The sequence below is a fragment of the Columba livia genome, chromosome 20 (genome assembly GCF_036013475.1).
Source record: "Columba livia isolate bColLiv1 breed racing homer chromosome 20, bColLiv1.pat.W.v2, whole genome shotgun sequence".
NCBI classification, from domain to species: domain Eukaryota; kingdom Metazoa; phylum Chordata; class Aves; order Columbiformes; family Columbidae; genus Columba; species Columba livia.
This window is the reverse complement of record NC_088621.1, coordinates 4,922,570-4,936,846: the sequence shown is the minus strand read 5'-3', so window position 1 is coordinate 4,936,846 and position 14,277 is coordinate 4,922,570. Positions and strand designations below refer to the sequence as shown.

Below are 14,277 nucleotides of genomic sequence, written 5' to 3'. Positions count from 1 at the left end.
GTCCACCTCCCGCCGCGGGGACCCCTTTAAGGCCGGCTGCCTCGTCAGCTCGGCTCGCCCGACTCCAGCTGACAGCCCGGGGCGCCTTTGACGTCAGCCGGCGGCGCTGCCGCGTCATGCCCCGCCGCCTGCCCATCTATAGGCACCGCGCCCCGGCCTTGCGCAACCCCCGCTCCGGCGGCCGCTGGAGGGAGCCCGGGCCCCGCGTCCCGAGTGGGGCTCCCGCCCCCGGGGGTACCGGGGCTGGGCGGGGGCGGGGGTAGGGGGGGTGTGTGTGTGTCCCGTGTCCCTTTCCCCCCCCCGCGCCCCCCGGGCACATGGCGGCACGGCGGCCGCATGTGACCGCTGTCACCTGACCAACATGGCGGGGGCCCGCGTCGCCCCCGCCCGCCGCGGCTGAGGCCGCCGCACCGCCAGGTAACGCGGGGCCGGGGGCTGCGGGGACCCCGGGACGGTGAGGGACCCCCCGGGAGAAGTGAGGGGCCCCTGGGACGAGCCCTCGAGTCTATGGGGCTCAATCTGCCTCTGTCTCCCCAGCGCCGGTAGCCAGGGCCCTGTGGGGGCCGGGGCTGGGACACGGTGCCGGCGCTGCCCCTGCGGTCGTGGCCTCTCCTCGGGGGCTGGGGATGTGGTCCTGGCTCAAGGGCACACGGCAGCCTCCCGCGTCACCCCCGGGAGCTGCGGAGATGCCATTGTCCCTGGGCTTGTGTCCCAGCACCGGGGCTGCAGGTGTCCCATCCCGTCCCCCCACCAGCTGCGGAGGTGCCATCGTGTCGCCCTCACCAGCCCTGTGGCTGCAGTGGTCCTGTCATGTCCCCCTCCCCAGCTGCACAGGTCCCACTGTGTCCCCTCCACCGGCCCCAGGGCTGTGGAGGTGACATCATGTCCCGTACAAGTCCCATCGTGTCCCTGTCTCTGGCCCTAGAGCTCTGGAGGTCCTGTTGTGTTCCTCTCCCCAGGTGCAGAGGTCCCGTCATGTCCCCTTCCCCAGCCCTGTGGCTGCACGTGTCCCATCATGATCCCCCACGGGTCCCACCATGCCCCTCTCTGTAGGGCTGTGGAGGTCACACCAGGTCCCCCTCCTTGGCAGCGGGGGTCCCATCTTGTCCACCTCATCCAGGGCTGGTCCTTTCTCAACACCCACCCTTCCTAGATATACCATCTTTTAAACAAACTCCTAGAATCAGCATTTTTTTCCCCAGGTGTCAATGGGGAAGTGAGACTTGCTGCTCGGCGGGGCTCCCGCGGGGAGGGCAGGGACGGTGCCACGCTCGCCCGCTCCCTCACAGCCTCTCCGGGCTGCCTTTCATCCAGCAGGAGCCGACATGGACGGCTTCCTCCGGAGCGTGGAGAAAGACCTGAGCATCGACCGCCGGCAGCTGGCGGCCGCCGCCGAGGGGACCCACGTTACCGCCTTCGTCCCGGTGAAATGGCTGACGAGCCTCAAGGAGCGGCGTGTGCTGCCCGGGCTGTGCCCGCGGCCGGAGGGGCTGAGTGACGTGGAGGTGCGGACGTTCCTGCAGCACTCGGTGCAGAAGCTGCCTGCGGGCTGGACACGGGTGGAGATCCACGGGCTGCGGAAGGAGCGGTTGATGTACCCACTGCGGGTGCAGCCCCCCACCTGTGACCAGCGTCAGGGCAGCCCGGAGACCCTGCACGGCTTCATGCAGAGCGTCGCCTCCCAGAATTACCGAAACCTCTGGTGCCAGGCTCACTGCCTCTACGTGCGGCCGTACTGGCACGCCGACGTGCCGCCCACCGTGCTGGCCCTGGACGCGCTGCGGGCCGCCCTGCAGAAGGCTTATGGCTGTCCCATCCTTCAGGTGGGCAAGAACATGCCCGGTGCTTCCCCTGCCAAGGAGAGCGTGGCGGCTGCCAAAGGAGTGCCCTCCTGCCCCAACATACTGCAGGCTGAAGCTCTGCTGGAGTCGGCCAACATGCTGTATATCATCTACCCATACGTGCAGTTCTGTTTGCACGACATCGTGACTTTCAGCCCGGCCAAACTCACCAACAGCCACGCCAAAATCCTCTTCCTCCTCTTCCACGTGCTGCAGGCCATGAGGGCTTGTCACCAGGCAGGTCTGGCTTGCGGCGCCTTCACCCTTCGGGACGTGGCTGTGGACGAGAAGTTGTGCAGCCGGCTCCGTGTGAACTTCAGAGACTACGAGGGACCAAAGAAGGAGGAAGCGAATCTGGAGGCTGGTCTGGAACAAATGAGTGAGCAAAGCAGCGCTGGCGTGCCAGGGCGGGAGGCGAGGTGCACCGTCTGCCAGAAGGAGCTCCGAGACCTGGTGTTACAGTGGGTACACGGGCAGGTCAGCAACTTTGACTACCTTATGCGTCTGAACAGTTTGGCTGGGAGGAGAATGGGAGACCCCAATTACCACCCGGTTCTCCCATGGGTGGTGGACTTCACTACCAAAAATGGGAAGTTCAGGGACCTGAGGAAATCCAAGTTCCGACTCAACAAGGGAGACAAGCAGCTGGACTTCACCTATGAGATGACCAAGCAGGCATTTGTTGCTGGTGGGTCAAGTGGGGAGCAGCTCCATGTCCCCCACCACATCTCAGATGTCCTTTCGGATATCACCTACTACGTGTACACGGCTCGGAGGACACCCAAGGCGGTGCTGTGCTGCCACGTGAGGTCCCAGTGGGAGCCCAACGAGTATCCAGCCAGCATGGAGCGCATGCAGAGCTGGACCCCGGACGAGTGCATCCCAGAGTTTTATACAGACCCCTCCATCTTCCGATCCATCCATCCCGACATGCCAGACCTGGATGTGCCATCTTGGTGTAGCTCCTACGAGGAGTTCATCCAAGTCCACCGCATGCTGCTGGAGAGCCGGGAAGTTTCTCAGGACCTCCACCACTGGATCGATCTCACTTTTGGGTACAAGCTCCTGGGGAAGGATGCTGTCAAGGAGAAGAACGTCTGCCTCCATCTAGTAGACAACCACACGCATCTGACGACTTATGGGGTTGTGCAGCTCTTCGACCAGCCGCATCCCAGGCGCATGGTGGGACCTGCCTACACGCCTGCTGAAGCTCCAGCCATCGCCCGGCCTCTTCTCCAGAATATCAGGGAGACTGTGTTTTTGGAGGATATCCAAGGCCAGGTGACAGATGTGGTTAATGGGCTGGTCCTGGAGGCTACTCCTAGTGAAACCACCTGGTCTGGGGAGAAACCCATTGCTGGTGAGGATGATTTGGAGCAAGGCACAGAAGCCCTGGATTCGATTTCTGTCACTAGTAGAGCTGCTGATCAGCCCTGTGCCCCTGTGCCTTCGGCACAGCCCTCCACCCTCCCTGCTTATGCCACTGAAAGCAAAACCTCAGGTGTCCGACCTCTCCGTCGGAGCAAGGCAGGCATTGTGGATCAGGTTGACATGAAGATCACCCTTCCCGAAGGCTTCAATCCACTCCAGGCCCTGGAAGAACTGGAGAAACTGGACAATTTCTTGGTAAAAGGCTTAAGCAGTGAAATGCAGCTGATGGAGCAGCCATGGGAAGAGCCACCCCTGGGTCTCTCAGACCTTTTCCAGAGGGACATGCAAGCTTTGGGCATTCTGGTAGCTGAGATTATATTTGCCCCAAGGATTCGTCCTTCGAAGCCTGACGCAACCCTCTTGGAGCGGTTCCTGATGGTGCGTAACCTCTGTCGCTACTACCCCAAGGAGATCCCGGCCCCGCTGCAGCATGTGCTGCACGTCCTGCTGCAGCTGAGCGTGCCGGTGGAGAAGCTGCTGAAGACAAAGCTGGGCAGCGGTGCGGTGCAGCTGTTTGAGTACAAACCCATCTCCCAGGGCCTCCCCCCACCCTGTCCCACGCAACTCCTCAGTCCCTTCAGCTCTATTGTCCCCTTCCCCACATACTTCCCAGCCCTGCATAAATTCATTTTCACCTATCAGACAAAGAAAATAGAGGATGAAGGTGAGGGCCGGGAACTTGTTTTCCAGCTGTGGCAACAGCTGGAGGGGATTCTTTCTGAAATCACTCCTGAAGGCTTGGAGATTCTTCTGCCCTTCATATTATCTCTGATGTCTGAGGAGAACACCGCTGTCTACGCAGCGTGGTATCTCTTTGAACCTATAGCTAAATCCCTAGGTCCGAAGAACGCAAATAAATACCTGCTCAAGCCGTTGATCGGGGCGTACGAGACCCCCTGCTACCGCCACGGCAGGTTCTACCTCTATACAGATTGCTTCGTCGCCCAGCTGATCGTGCGCCTGGGGCTGCAGTCCTTCCTCCTCAACCTGCTGCCCCACATCCTGCAGATTCTCGTTGGCATCGAGAACTCCCGGGAGGAGAGCAAATCCCTCCTCGGCGTGGCTGAGGATGATGAAAGCGGAGGAGAAAGCCCGGTGTCGTGCGTGTTCGGGGAGGAGATCAAAATGGACGTGGAGCACAGCTCGGCTGCGCTCGACCTCCTCGACTACACCTCTGGTGTCAGCTTCCATGACCAAGCCTACCTGCCCGAGAGCGAGGACTTCCAGAGCGGCCTCTATGTCGGGGAGTCCCTGCAGCCTCAGGAGCAGGAATCGCTCAGCCTTGGGCGGCTGAGTGACAAGAGCAGCGCCAGCGAGGTGTCCCTGGGAGAGGACAGGCCTGTGGACGGGGATTCCCAGAAGGACAAGAGCAGCTTGAAGTCCGTGGACAGCAGCCAGGACCTAAAACAGAGTGAGGACTCGGAGGAGGAGGAAGAAGAGCATGATGAAGAGGAGCACGATGACGCTGCGGTTGATGCAGAGCTGGCAGTGGCCGTGGATGCCGGTGCCTCCGTGGATGTCACCCTGGCTGATGATGGCAGCGAACCAGAGGATGGAGAGGGAGAGGAGCTGCCGGATCACCCCGGTGACAAAGAGCAGACAATACTCCTGGGTAAGACCCTGCTGGGGCTGAGCCTTTCTGTGGAGTGTGCCCAACAACCAGCAAAGCAGAGAGTGGGAGAAAGGGAGAGCCTGGGAAGAACTGCCTGGAAGGAGGTTGGAGCCAGGGGGAGTTGGGCTCTTCTCCCAAGTAACAAGCACAGGATGAGAGGAAACGGCCTCAAGTTGTGCCAGGGGATGTTCAGATTGGATATTGGGAAAATATTTTTCACTGAAAGCGTTGTCAGGCATTGGAACAGGCTGCCCAGGGCAGTGGTGGAGTCACCATCCCTGGAGGGGTCGAACAGTCACAGAGATGATGTTTTCAGGGATGTGGTTTAGTGCCATTGTTGGGTTAATGGTTGAATTCGATGGTCTTGAGGGTCTCTTCCAACCAAAATGATTCTGTGATTCTAAATGGGTTCAGATTTGGGGGTGTCTGTGGTCTAAGCTTGGGGACAGTGATGAAACCGGCATAAAAGGCCATGTCTCCACTGCAGTGTGTGGATCTGAGGGGCGGGAAGCTGTGATAACTAATCTGCTCCGTGCCGGGCTCTGTCCTTGTGACTGTTGTTGTTTTGCAGACACAGCCTGTAAGATGGTAAGGTGGCTCTCTGCCAAGCTGGGCCCTACCGTCACGTCCCGCTTCATCGCCAGGAACCTGCTCCGTCTGCTCACATCCTGCTATGTCGGTAATGTTTGTTCTTTGGGGAGTCCTGGCGGGGTCTGTGCCCTCAAACAGTCTTGCTGGTGGCTTGGGTGTAGCCTCCTGCTTCAGCTCATGGTGTTGTCTCTGTCAGGCCCGACCAGGCAGCAGTTTGTACCAAGCAACGATGAGAACAGTCCCCTGAGCACGGGAAATATCTACCAAAAGCGGCCAGTGCTGGGAGATCAGGTGTCCAAGCCAGTGCTGGCCTGTCTGGTGCACGTGGCGTATCTGTATGGAGAGCCCGTCCTCACCTACCAGTACCTGCCCTACACCAGCTACCTGGTTAGTATCTTTCTTTGCCTTTTCTCCTCTTCTTGTGTGTGTTGGAGCCAGAGCTGTGCCCAAGCACAAAAGGAGGATGCGCAGAAAACAGCCCAGACTCTCCAGGAGCCTCTTAGTGTAAAAATTTGTGCTTGGCTGAGCTCTGCCTGTGCTGATACAGCCAGAAGAGGCACCTTCACCCTTGCGATGAGCTCTGATCGGCTTCCAGCGAACCGTGCAGCTGCGGACGTGGGGTTTGCTCTTCAGCAAGCCTCAGCCACCACGGATCCGCATCGGGCTGCTGCATCTCCTCCTTCCCCATGTTATCTGGGTGCTTTCCCTGTCCAGACCCTTTCCTGGCATTCACAAAGCCAGAGAAAAAGGGGTTTTATTGCTTTGCTGGGTGACTGTGCTGCAACAGAGCTGGCACAAGGGTGGGATTGTGATAACGGGCAGGCGGAGCTGCCGCGGGATTGCTGGGGTGAGTGTTTTGAGAGATCTGGGTGGGGAGATAGGGGATGAGCTGGGGAGAGGCTAAAGGAGGTTTTTTGACTGTTTAAAAAAATGCTGGCAGGACTTACCAACTTTTCAGCTTGAAATTTGTAGCTGAATAGGAAGAAGAAAATTGTGTAATGCAGCTGATTGAAAAACAAACCGATTTTTCATCAAAAAAATGTTTTTGAATGTTTAAAACAGGCTTATTTTTCATATTGCTCCTTTTTTAGTGGTTATAAACACTTTGGTTATGGATTCTTGTTTAAATGGAAAACTTCAATAGCTTTTTGATAATTTAAATGTAGAGGAAAAGAGGCCACAGCTGTTCATTTAAAGAAAACAAAAAGGCATTGTCAGTTTTTCCAGTGTTGAAGGGGAGATTTTTTCAGGGGAAAAAATCCCATTTTTCAGCAAAGTCATTCTCCACCCAGTTGCAATCATAGCTCCAGCTGTTCTGCTTTGCTTTACTAAACTTATTGCTCAGGGGTGCTGGGGGGATTAATACCCCGGTGAACAGCATTTGGCAACCTGCTGTTAAAGCAACAAAACTTGCGGGTCACAAATAGGATCAAGTCAATATCGTTCTTGCAGGATTTGGCAGAGCGGATCTTTTGTGAGAGGAAGAGCCTCTGTGATGAGCTGGAAGATGGCAGGTGTACAAGAAATATAGTGGAAACCGGGAATTGTTTGTGGTTTTTGTTACTGGCTCTCTTTTCCTTGGGTGTTTGACTACGAGTTAGGAAATAGGACGATCTAGAAAGAAGTCTGTCAGTGTTGCTGCTGATGTTGTTAACTCTTTGGCATTGCTGCAGCCAGCATCGGTATTTGTCAGCAAAAAACAATGTGCCCTTCAGCCTCGTGAAATTATTAGCAGCTGCATTTCTAGAAGTCAGCAGCAGGTTTGCCCAGACTTCATGCTTGGATATTTCATGCGAGGACTGTTCCTCTGCAGCCTGTGCATCCAGGCTCACCACGGCATGGGGTGAAGACACCGATTCTTGCTTTAAGTCGTATGTCATAGGTTTCTCCTCTTCCTGCGCTGGCAAACGATGCTCTGGGGTGTCCAGGCTGGTGACAAACCAGGTCAGTCTGTGTTTGTCTCTCTCCCTTCCGAGTGTTGCATCTGTGGGAACATCCTGCAAGGAGATTCCCTCCAGAGGACACATGCGATTTTGAGGGTGTCGTGCCCTGTTCTCTCCAGGCTCATCTCTGGTGCTCACACCTGTCCGTCAGTTTTCAGGCTCATCCCCCGAGTCAACGACACGAGTTGCTGTTGAGACTCGGTGCTCGGGTTCCTTTCGCAGGGGCTGTGACCAGCATGGCCGTGCTGCGTTTTGAGGCTGAGCGGGGGTGATTCTGGGATGTGTCCTGCTGGGGGATGGTGGCCTCGATGCAGAAAACTCCTTTTGCAGGTTGCGCCCGGCGGCGGGGCCGGCGGTGGCCGGCTGAACAGTCGTAAGGAGGCCGGGCTCCTGGCCGCGGTGACGCTGACCCAGAAGATCGTGGTGTGTCTCTCGGACACCACGCTGATGGACATTCTCCCCAAAATTAGCCAGGAGGTGCTGCTCCCGGTGCTGGGCTTCCTCACTTCACTGACCGTCGGGTAAGTGCTGCCGTGCATTCAGACAGGAGCGGCACAACTCAGAATGGGGGATTTGGGAATGGTCTGTGAGGGCTTCAGTGCTCCTGGGGTTGTGGGGCTGCTCCTGCCGCAGTGTGCACGTCCTTGCACTGGTGCACAGTGTGCACGGAGAGTGTGTGCTGCTCAGGGCCTTCTGGTAACACAGACAAGGCAGGAAGCATGAAACAGAGGGGGGAAAAAGTGATAGGTGGAGGACAAGCTGGTAATGGATGTCCTCTTCAGTTTCCCCAGTGGTGCCCAGGCTCGCGTTGTCCTCTGCGTTAAGACAATCAGCCTAATTGCCTTGATCTGCCTGCGGATTGGGCAGGAGATGGTGCAGCAGCATTTGAGTGACACAGTGAGAAACTTCTTCGGTGCTTTCTCACTGCTACAGGAGCTGCAAGACCAGGTCAGTGACGTGGGAGAGGTTCCTCCTGCCATCCCCCAGCACCCAGCTGCAGGAGTGTGGTGGGCACACTTGTGCACACCAGTACTGGTGTCAGCTGTGTTTGTGTAATTATGTGGTGAAAGCGTCTGATCTGGGGTATCTTCCTGTTTTCTCATGCCCAGGGGTTGACAGTGGAGTCGCTGAGCAGCTGTGAGGTGCCGCTGATGGAGGTTCCCCTTTCGGATGGGAAGCTGCTGGCTCTGGACCCGGCTGTGCTGATGGAGTTACAGAAGGTGTTTAACCCTGAGATGGCCTACATCACCTACATCCCCTTCTCCTGCCTGCTAGGTATGGCTTGGCCACCATCTCCTGGGGTTTTGGAGAGAGTTCCGTGCTATGGATCTGAACTGAGGAGAAGTCAGGGGGTGTAGGGCTGCTGGGGAAACCCACAGCTTCTGCACTGGGGCTTGGTCTGCTTGGTGGGTTGGGAGCTTTTGCTGCGAGCTGTGTGTGAGGGACATTGTATTAGCAACCCTGTGCTGTCCTTTGTTCTGCCATTGATGGCGGGAGATGATAACGGTGAAATTCATTCCCTCAGAGCCACGTTTTCTCTCTTTCAGGCGATGTTATCCGGACAGTTGTGCCCAACCACTCGCTGGTTGAGAAGCTGGCCGGCCTGTACCTGGAGAACGTGAACCCCAAGAGCCTACAGGTCGTTAGCCTGGAGCAAACGCCGAGTGCGGTGGGCTCAGACCAAGATCCGCGAGGGACCGAGGCGTTCTCAAGCCACCACGAGGACAGTCACTCTGGGACTTTCGGCAGCGTGCTGGTAGGGAACCGCATCCAGGTCCCTGTGGACACACAGCGTGACGGTCTTAGCTTGCTTCGCCTCAGTGCTGGCGCCGACGGCTTTACTCCCAGCTCATCCAGCGAGGAGAACACCCTGAAGCACGACCTTCCTCGCAGCACCCACATGCTGTGCGGGAACTGGCTGGCTTACTGGCAGTACGAGATCGGGGTGAGCCAACATGACCCCCGCTTCCACTTCCACCAGATCAAGCTGCAGAGTTTCTCAGGGCATTCCGGGGCCATCAAGTGCGTGGCACCGCTCAGCAGCGAGGACTTCTTCCTGAGTGGCAGCAAGGACAAAACCGTCCGCCTTTGGCCCTTGTACAACTACGGGGATGGCACCAGCGAGGTGCCACCGCGCTTCACGTACGTTGAGCACAAGAAGTCTGTTTTCTACGTGAGCCAGCTGGAGGCATCGCAGCACGTGGTGAGCTGCGACGGGACCGTGCACATCTGGGACCAGTTCACAGGTAAGAAGGGAAGGGGTGAGCGCTGGCTGGAGTGGACTGGTCTGGTCCTTAAAGACAGAGGGGCTGGATTGAGTTTTGATGGCTCCTGTTAAAAACCAGCACAGAACTGAAGATTTGCTGTGTACCTTCTCCCTACATCTACTGCCATAATATCTGTGTCACGTTTTCACAGGCAAACTTCTCCGGACTTTTGATGAATTAGACAGCAAAGTCCCCATCACAGCAGTGACCACCATGCCACCTCCCTATCACAGCATCTCTGTGGCCAGCGCAGACTCTGTGCTGCGCTTCATCGATCCCAGGAAGCCGGGGCTGCAGGTAGGGAGTCTGGAGTTCTGGGAGCTCCCTCCTCTATCCGTGTGCTTCATGATGGGATCACGGCTGGCCCAAAGCTGCCATGACTCCACAAAAGCCAGCCTGGCCCCAGGGGCCCTTGTCCCCTAAATGCTGGATCCCCTGATTATAAAATCATAGTTTGGGTTGGAAACAACCTTCAAAGGTCATCTAGTCCAGCCCCACAATCTTCATCCCCCAGTAGCTGGATTCTTTCTCTTTTAGCACGAGTTTCGCTTGGCCAGTGGGGTGAGCGCTGGGCTCATCCGCTGCTTGGCCGTGAGTCCCAATGGGCGCAGTGTTATGGCCGGCTTCTCCTCTGGTTTCATTGTGCTGCTGGACACCAGGACAGGACTCATCATGCGGGGGTGGCCCGCCCATGAGGGAGACATCCTGCAGATCAAGGTGAGAGGTCCAGCTGGGCTGAGGGTGAGGAGCTGCTTTGTGGGCTTCCAGAATATCCACTGAGGTTGTGTGGAGCATCCTTCTGGCTTGGCAGGGCTTGTCTGCTCCATCCTCTGGGTGTTCCTCCATCCTCTGGGCATTCCTCCATCCCTTGCGGTGTCTCTGAGAGGCTGCTCAAGCTCTACTGCCCCATGATTTGCGCAGCGGGCGGCTCTTCATGGTCCAGTGTGTGCTGAACAGAAACCAGCCCTCCCAGGTGTCAGTGCCAGGTGTGCAGCAGGAGCAGGGAGGAGACATGTCTCCCGTGAAGAAACGAGTGTGTTGCTTTCTCTGCAGACCTCTCAGCACCCCTGTGAGAAAGTCGCTCTAATGAGTAACTCTTGTCCATATTTACCCACCCGCAGGGAGCAGCGTTGCAGCTCCAGTGTCCTCGACCCAAATGCAGGTTAAACAAAGTCCAGTGCTGGGTGTTGTTTGCCCTCTCACTAGCTCTGCTGAAAAGCAGCTCCAGGCTTCTCTTGCCCTCAGCAGTGTTTTCTGCTGTGAGAGAGCCTCCCAGTTCCTTTTCCTGAGAAGGAAAATAATGTGGCAGGTGGTTTGATGGAGCGGGAGACCTCATGATAATCTCTTTACTTACTGCAGTAGGAACAAATGATAAATTAGTTCTGCTGAGTATCAGGATGTTGTTGAGAAAAGACACATCCCATCTCTTGGAGGACAGCGCTAGAGGAGGTTGCCAGCTACCAGAGAGTCCTGTGGCTTCCAGTGTCTGTCCAGATGCCTTGTTAATACAGCTCAGCACCATCAGTTGCTTGGAAATGGCTGAGACTGTCCCAGGGGATTGCACTGGGACTGCTGCGTTGTTGGCAGCCACCTGCTGATCTCATTTGCAGGATGAGATTGGGAGTTTTTACTGCAGCAGTGTTGGTTCACTGGCCTTTCCTCTCCCGCAGGCTGCGGAGGGCAGTGTGCTCATCAGCTCCTCTTCGGATCATTCCCTGACTGTCTGGAAGGAACTGGAGCAGAAGCCTTTGCACCACTACAAATCTGCATCTGAACCCATCCACGCGTTTGACCTCTACGGCAACGAAGTGGTGACCGGCACTGTGGCCAACAAGATTGGTGTCTACTCCATGCTGGAGTCCTCAGCTCTGCCCATCAGCACGACCAAGCTGAGCTCGGAGAATTTTCGGGGTACGCTGACCAGCCTGGCGGTGCTGCCCACGAAATGCCACCTCCTGCTGGGCTCAGACAACGGTGTCATACGCCTCCTGGCATAGGGACCCCAGGCCCAGGAGCTTGTGGTTGTCCCACAGCGCTGGTGGCAGAGCTGGAAGCCGGCAGAGGAGGCAGAATTAGACGTTTCTGAACAGAGGATGCAGGGGAGAGGTGTACTTGTTAGTGAGCACTTGGTACAGCATCTCTCACCTCTTCCTGTATCTTTCAAAAGAAAAAAGCCATAACTGAGAAACCTCCACTGCTGCTGGGAGAAATACTGGTGGTGTAGGTCACTGTCACCCCTGCAGAGAGGCCTGGAGCTTTCCATACCACGTGTGCCTGATCCCCAGGGGACTGTGAGCTGCCCTCCAGAGTAACAGAGACCACGGGCTTTCCTCCCTCCTTCAGTTAAGGCGTAAGAGGTGCCCTTTGGTAAGAACACAACAGTTATAGCTACTGCCATCTGCACTTACCCTTCTCACTCCCCTCCTGAAACACTGAACAATCTTACTAGGGTAGAATAAGCTGGGCCTGGGAATTGCTGCCTGGTGCTGGGAATCTCCTCCTCCCATGGTCTGTGCTCAAGGCCCAGAGGATGCGCTCTGTGAACTTCAGGTTCTGCTGGCCAAGTTAGAGCCTGTTTGGGAGGAGGAGAGGTTAACTAGAGCACTCCTGCTGCCTTACTGACTCCATGGCAAAGACAGGAATGGAAATCAGCCAAGGCACAAACCCTTTCTTCTCTGCCAGATCCTTTAGGAACAAGCTGCTGCAGAGGGACAGTTTGGGTTGGGAACGTGGCTGTCTAGGGAGGCCAGAACTAGATGCTTCCATGAGGGATTTGGCTTCTGGAGTAGTAGGGTGGGGATGTTGTTGGTTCCTGCCCCAGCAGCACTGCATCCCTTGATTATGCCAGGGGTGAGGAATGCCCTGTGTGTTGCGCACTGGCAGCGTTTCTCAAGAAATTTTCTTTGTACACCTCTCTGCTCTCCTTTGTGCTGGTCAGACTCCTGGGGAAGACAGGACAGCGAAAAGGTGCTCAGTTTTGTCACCTCCTGCTCTTGTAGGGTGAGAGCCAGGGGTTACAACCCAGAACAGTCTCCTGACCTTCCCTGTGGGACAGCACCGGCTGTTCCCCCCCAAAGGTGAGGATAGTGATCTTTCACCCAGCACTAGGAGCAGTTTCCTCACTTTTGCAGCCCTTTTCCCATCCATCCTTCAGCCTAGTCAGAGCCAGTATCGGGAGCGGGAAGCTCTTATCTTGGGCAGAGGAGGAACCTGCTGCGGCTTGTCCTGGGAGGGGAAAGGGCTTTCATCCAGCTGCCGGTTCCTCTGAGCCACCTGCAGTTGGGAAAGCTGCCCTCTGCTCCCGGGAGAGCGAGCGGTTGGCCCTCGCTGTCCTTCCCTACCCAAGGGGAGCTCTCAGTCCCTTGTTGCCTATTAACCATTTGCAATAGATGTAAATATTTACTTCTAATAAACTCTTTGAAAGAGATGCAGAGATGGTGTGTGGCCCTGGTGTGGTGCGGTGCAGGGCTGGGTGTGCTGCCTGTTGCTCTTGCTCTGGCAGCCGAAGCTAAAACTTTGCATTCAGGCACCTTTTGTGTTGCTGGGATGGGTGAAGGTGCTCTGGATGTCAGGTAGGACTCTGCTGCACAGGGACTTGGATCTGCTTTCCAAGGAGAAGGAGCTCCCTGTGTCACAGCAGCATGTCCCAAAGTAATTTGTGGTTGCAGAGCTCAGACCCGTCTCCTTCTCACTCCATCCCAGTGTCTGGGGTGAGCTTGGGAACCAAGAGCCACTGTAAGGAACGTATGAATGCAACCACTGCAATTAGTGTTTCCCACGGCTCATTAGTGACTCCTCTCTCACTGAGAGCTGGGACGGATCCCCATCGCTTCTTCATACAGCACAGAACCACACAGGACAGGACTGCTGGAGTTCTGCCCATCCCCAAGACTCTTCTTCATGCCCCAGTGGTGCCTGCGTGCTGTGGAGCCGGCAGCAGGGCCAACTGCCCCGGCAGAGCGCGGGTGTCCCTGGGAGGTACCAGCTGCTCTTGGCTCAGCCCAGCCCGAGCATCGCTGCGTCCTGCTCTGGTACGTGGCCACCGGCCCTCGGGCACCTGCCATCTGTTCCAGCTGGTGCCTCGCGCCTGCTGCAGTAGAAGCAGCTGGGATACAGGGAGTAAATGCCTGGGGGTTTCTACAAAGAAAATCTCCAAAGAAAATTGGCGATAAATACCAAGCTCTAAATTTTCACTAAAGGTTATGACCCTCTTTTAGGGTCCGGAGGAGGTCACGGAAATGGTTCAAGACTGGAACAACTCTGCTGGGAGGACAGGCTGAGAGTTGGGCTGTTCAGCTGGAGACGAGAAGCTCCAGGGAGATCTTACTGTGACCTTTCCATACTTAAAAGGGGCTGATAAGAAAGATGGGGACAGACTTTTTAGCAGGGCCTGTTGTGATAGGACAAAGGGTGATGGTTTTAAACTAAAGGTGGGAGATTCAGGCTGGACATGAGAAATAAATATTTCACACTAAGTGTGGAAACACACTGTCCCAGGTTGCCCAGAGAGGTGGTGGATGAACCATCCCAGGCCAGGCTGGACGGGGCTCTGAGCAACCCGAGCTGGTGAAGATGTCCCTGCTCATGGCAGG

General features: G+C 56.5%; 1 protein-coding gene across 3 annotated transcripts; it reads left to right on the top strand.

Moving 5' to 3' along the window:
- Positions 1-6: 6 nt before the first annotated feature.
- WDR81 (WD repeat domain 81) lies at positions 7-13,116 on the top strand. Of its 3 annotated transcripts, none has more exons than XM_065036402.1 (11): positions 7-417; positions 1,318-4,884; positions 5,456-5,563; positions 5,672-5,862; positions 7,749-7,939; positions 8,201-8,366; positions 8,528-8,693; positions 8,966-9,664; positions 9,837-9,982; positions 10,223-10,402; positions 11,356-13,116. In XM_065036402.1, exons 2-11 carry the CDS (start codon positions 1,326-1,328, stop codon positions 11,680-11,682), a joined length of 5,733 nt encoding a protein of 1,910 aa, XP_064892474.1. In that variant the 5' UTR covers positions 7-417; positions 1,318-1,325; the 3' UTR covers positions 11,683-13,116. The 3 variants fall into 3 exon arrangements, with proteins under 3 accessions (XP_064892474.1, XP_064892473.1, XP_064892472.1); XM_065036401.1 differs by having other exon boundaries at positions 1,315-4,884; XM_065036400.1 differs by having other exon boundaries at positions 8-417; positions 1,203-4,884.
- The last annotated feature ends 1,161 nt before the right edge of the window (positions 13,117-14,277 follow it).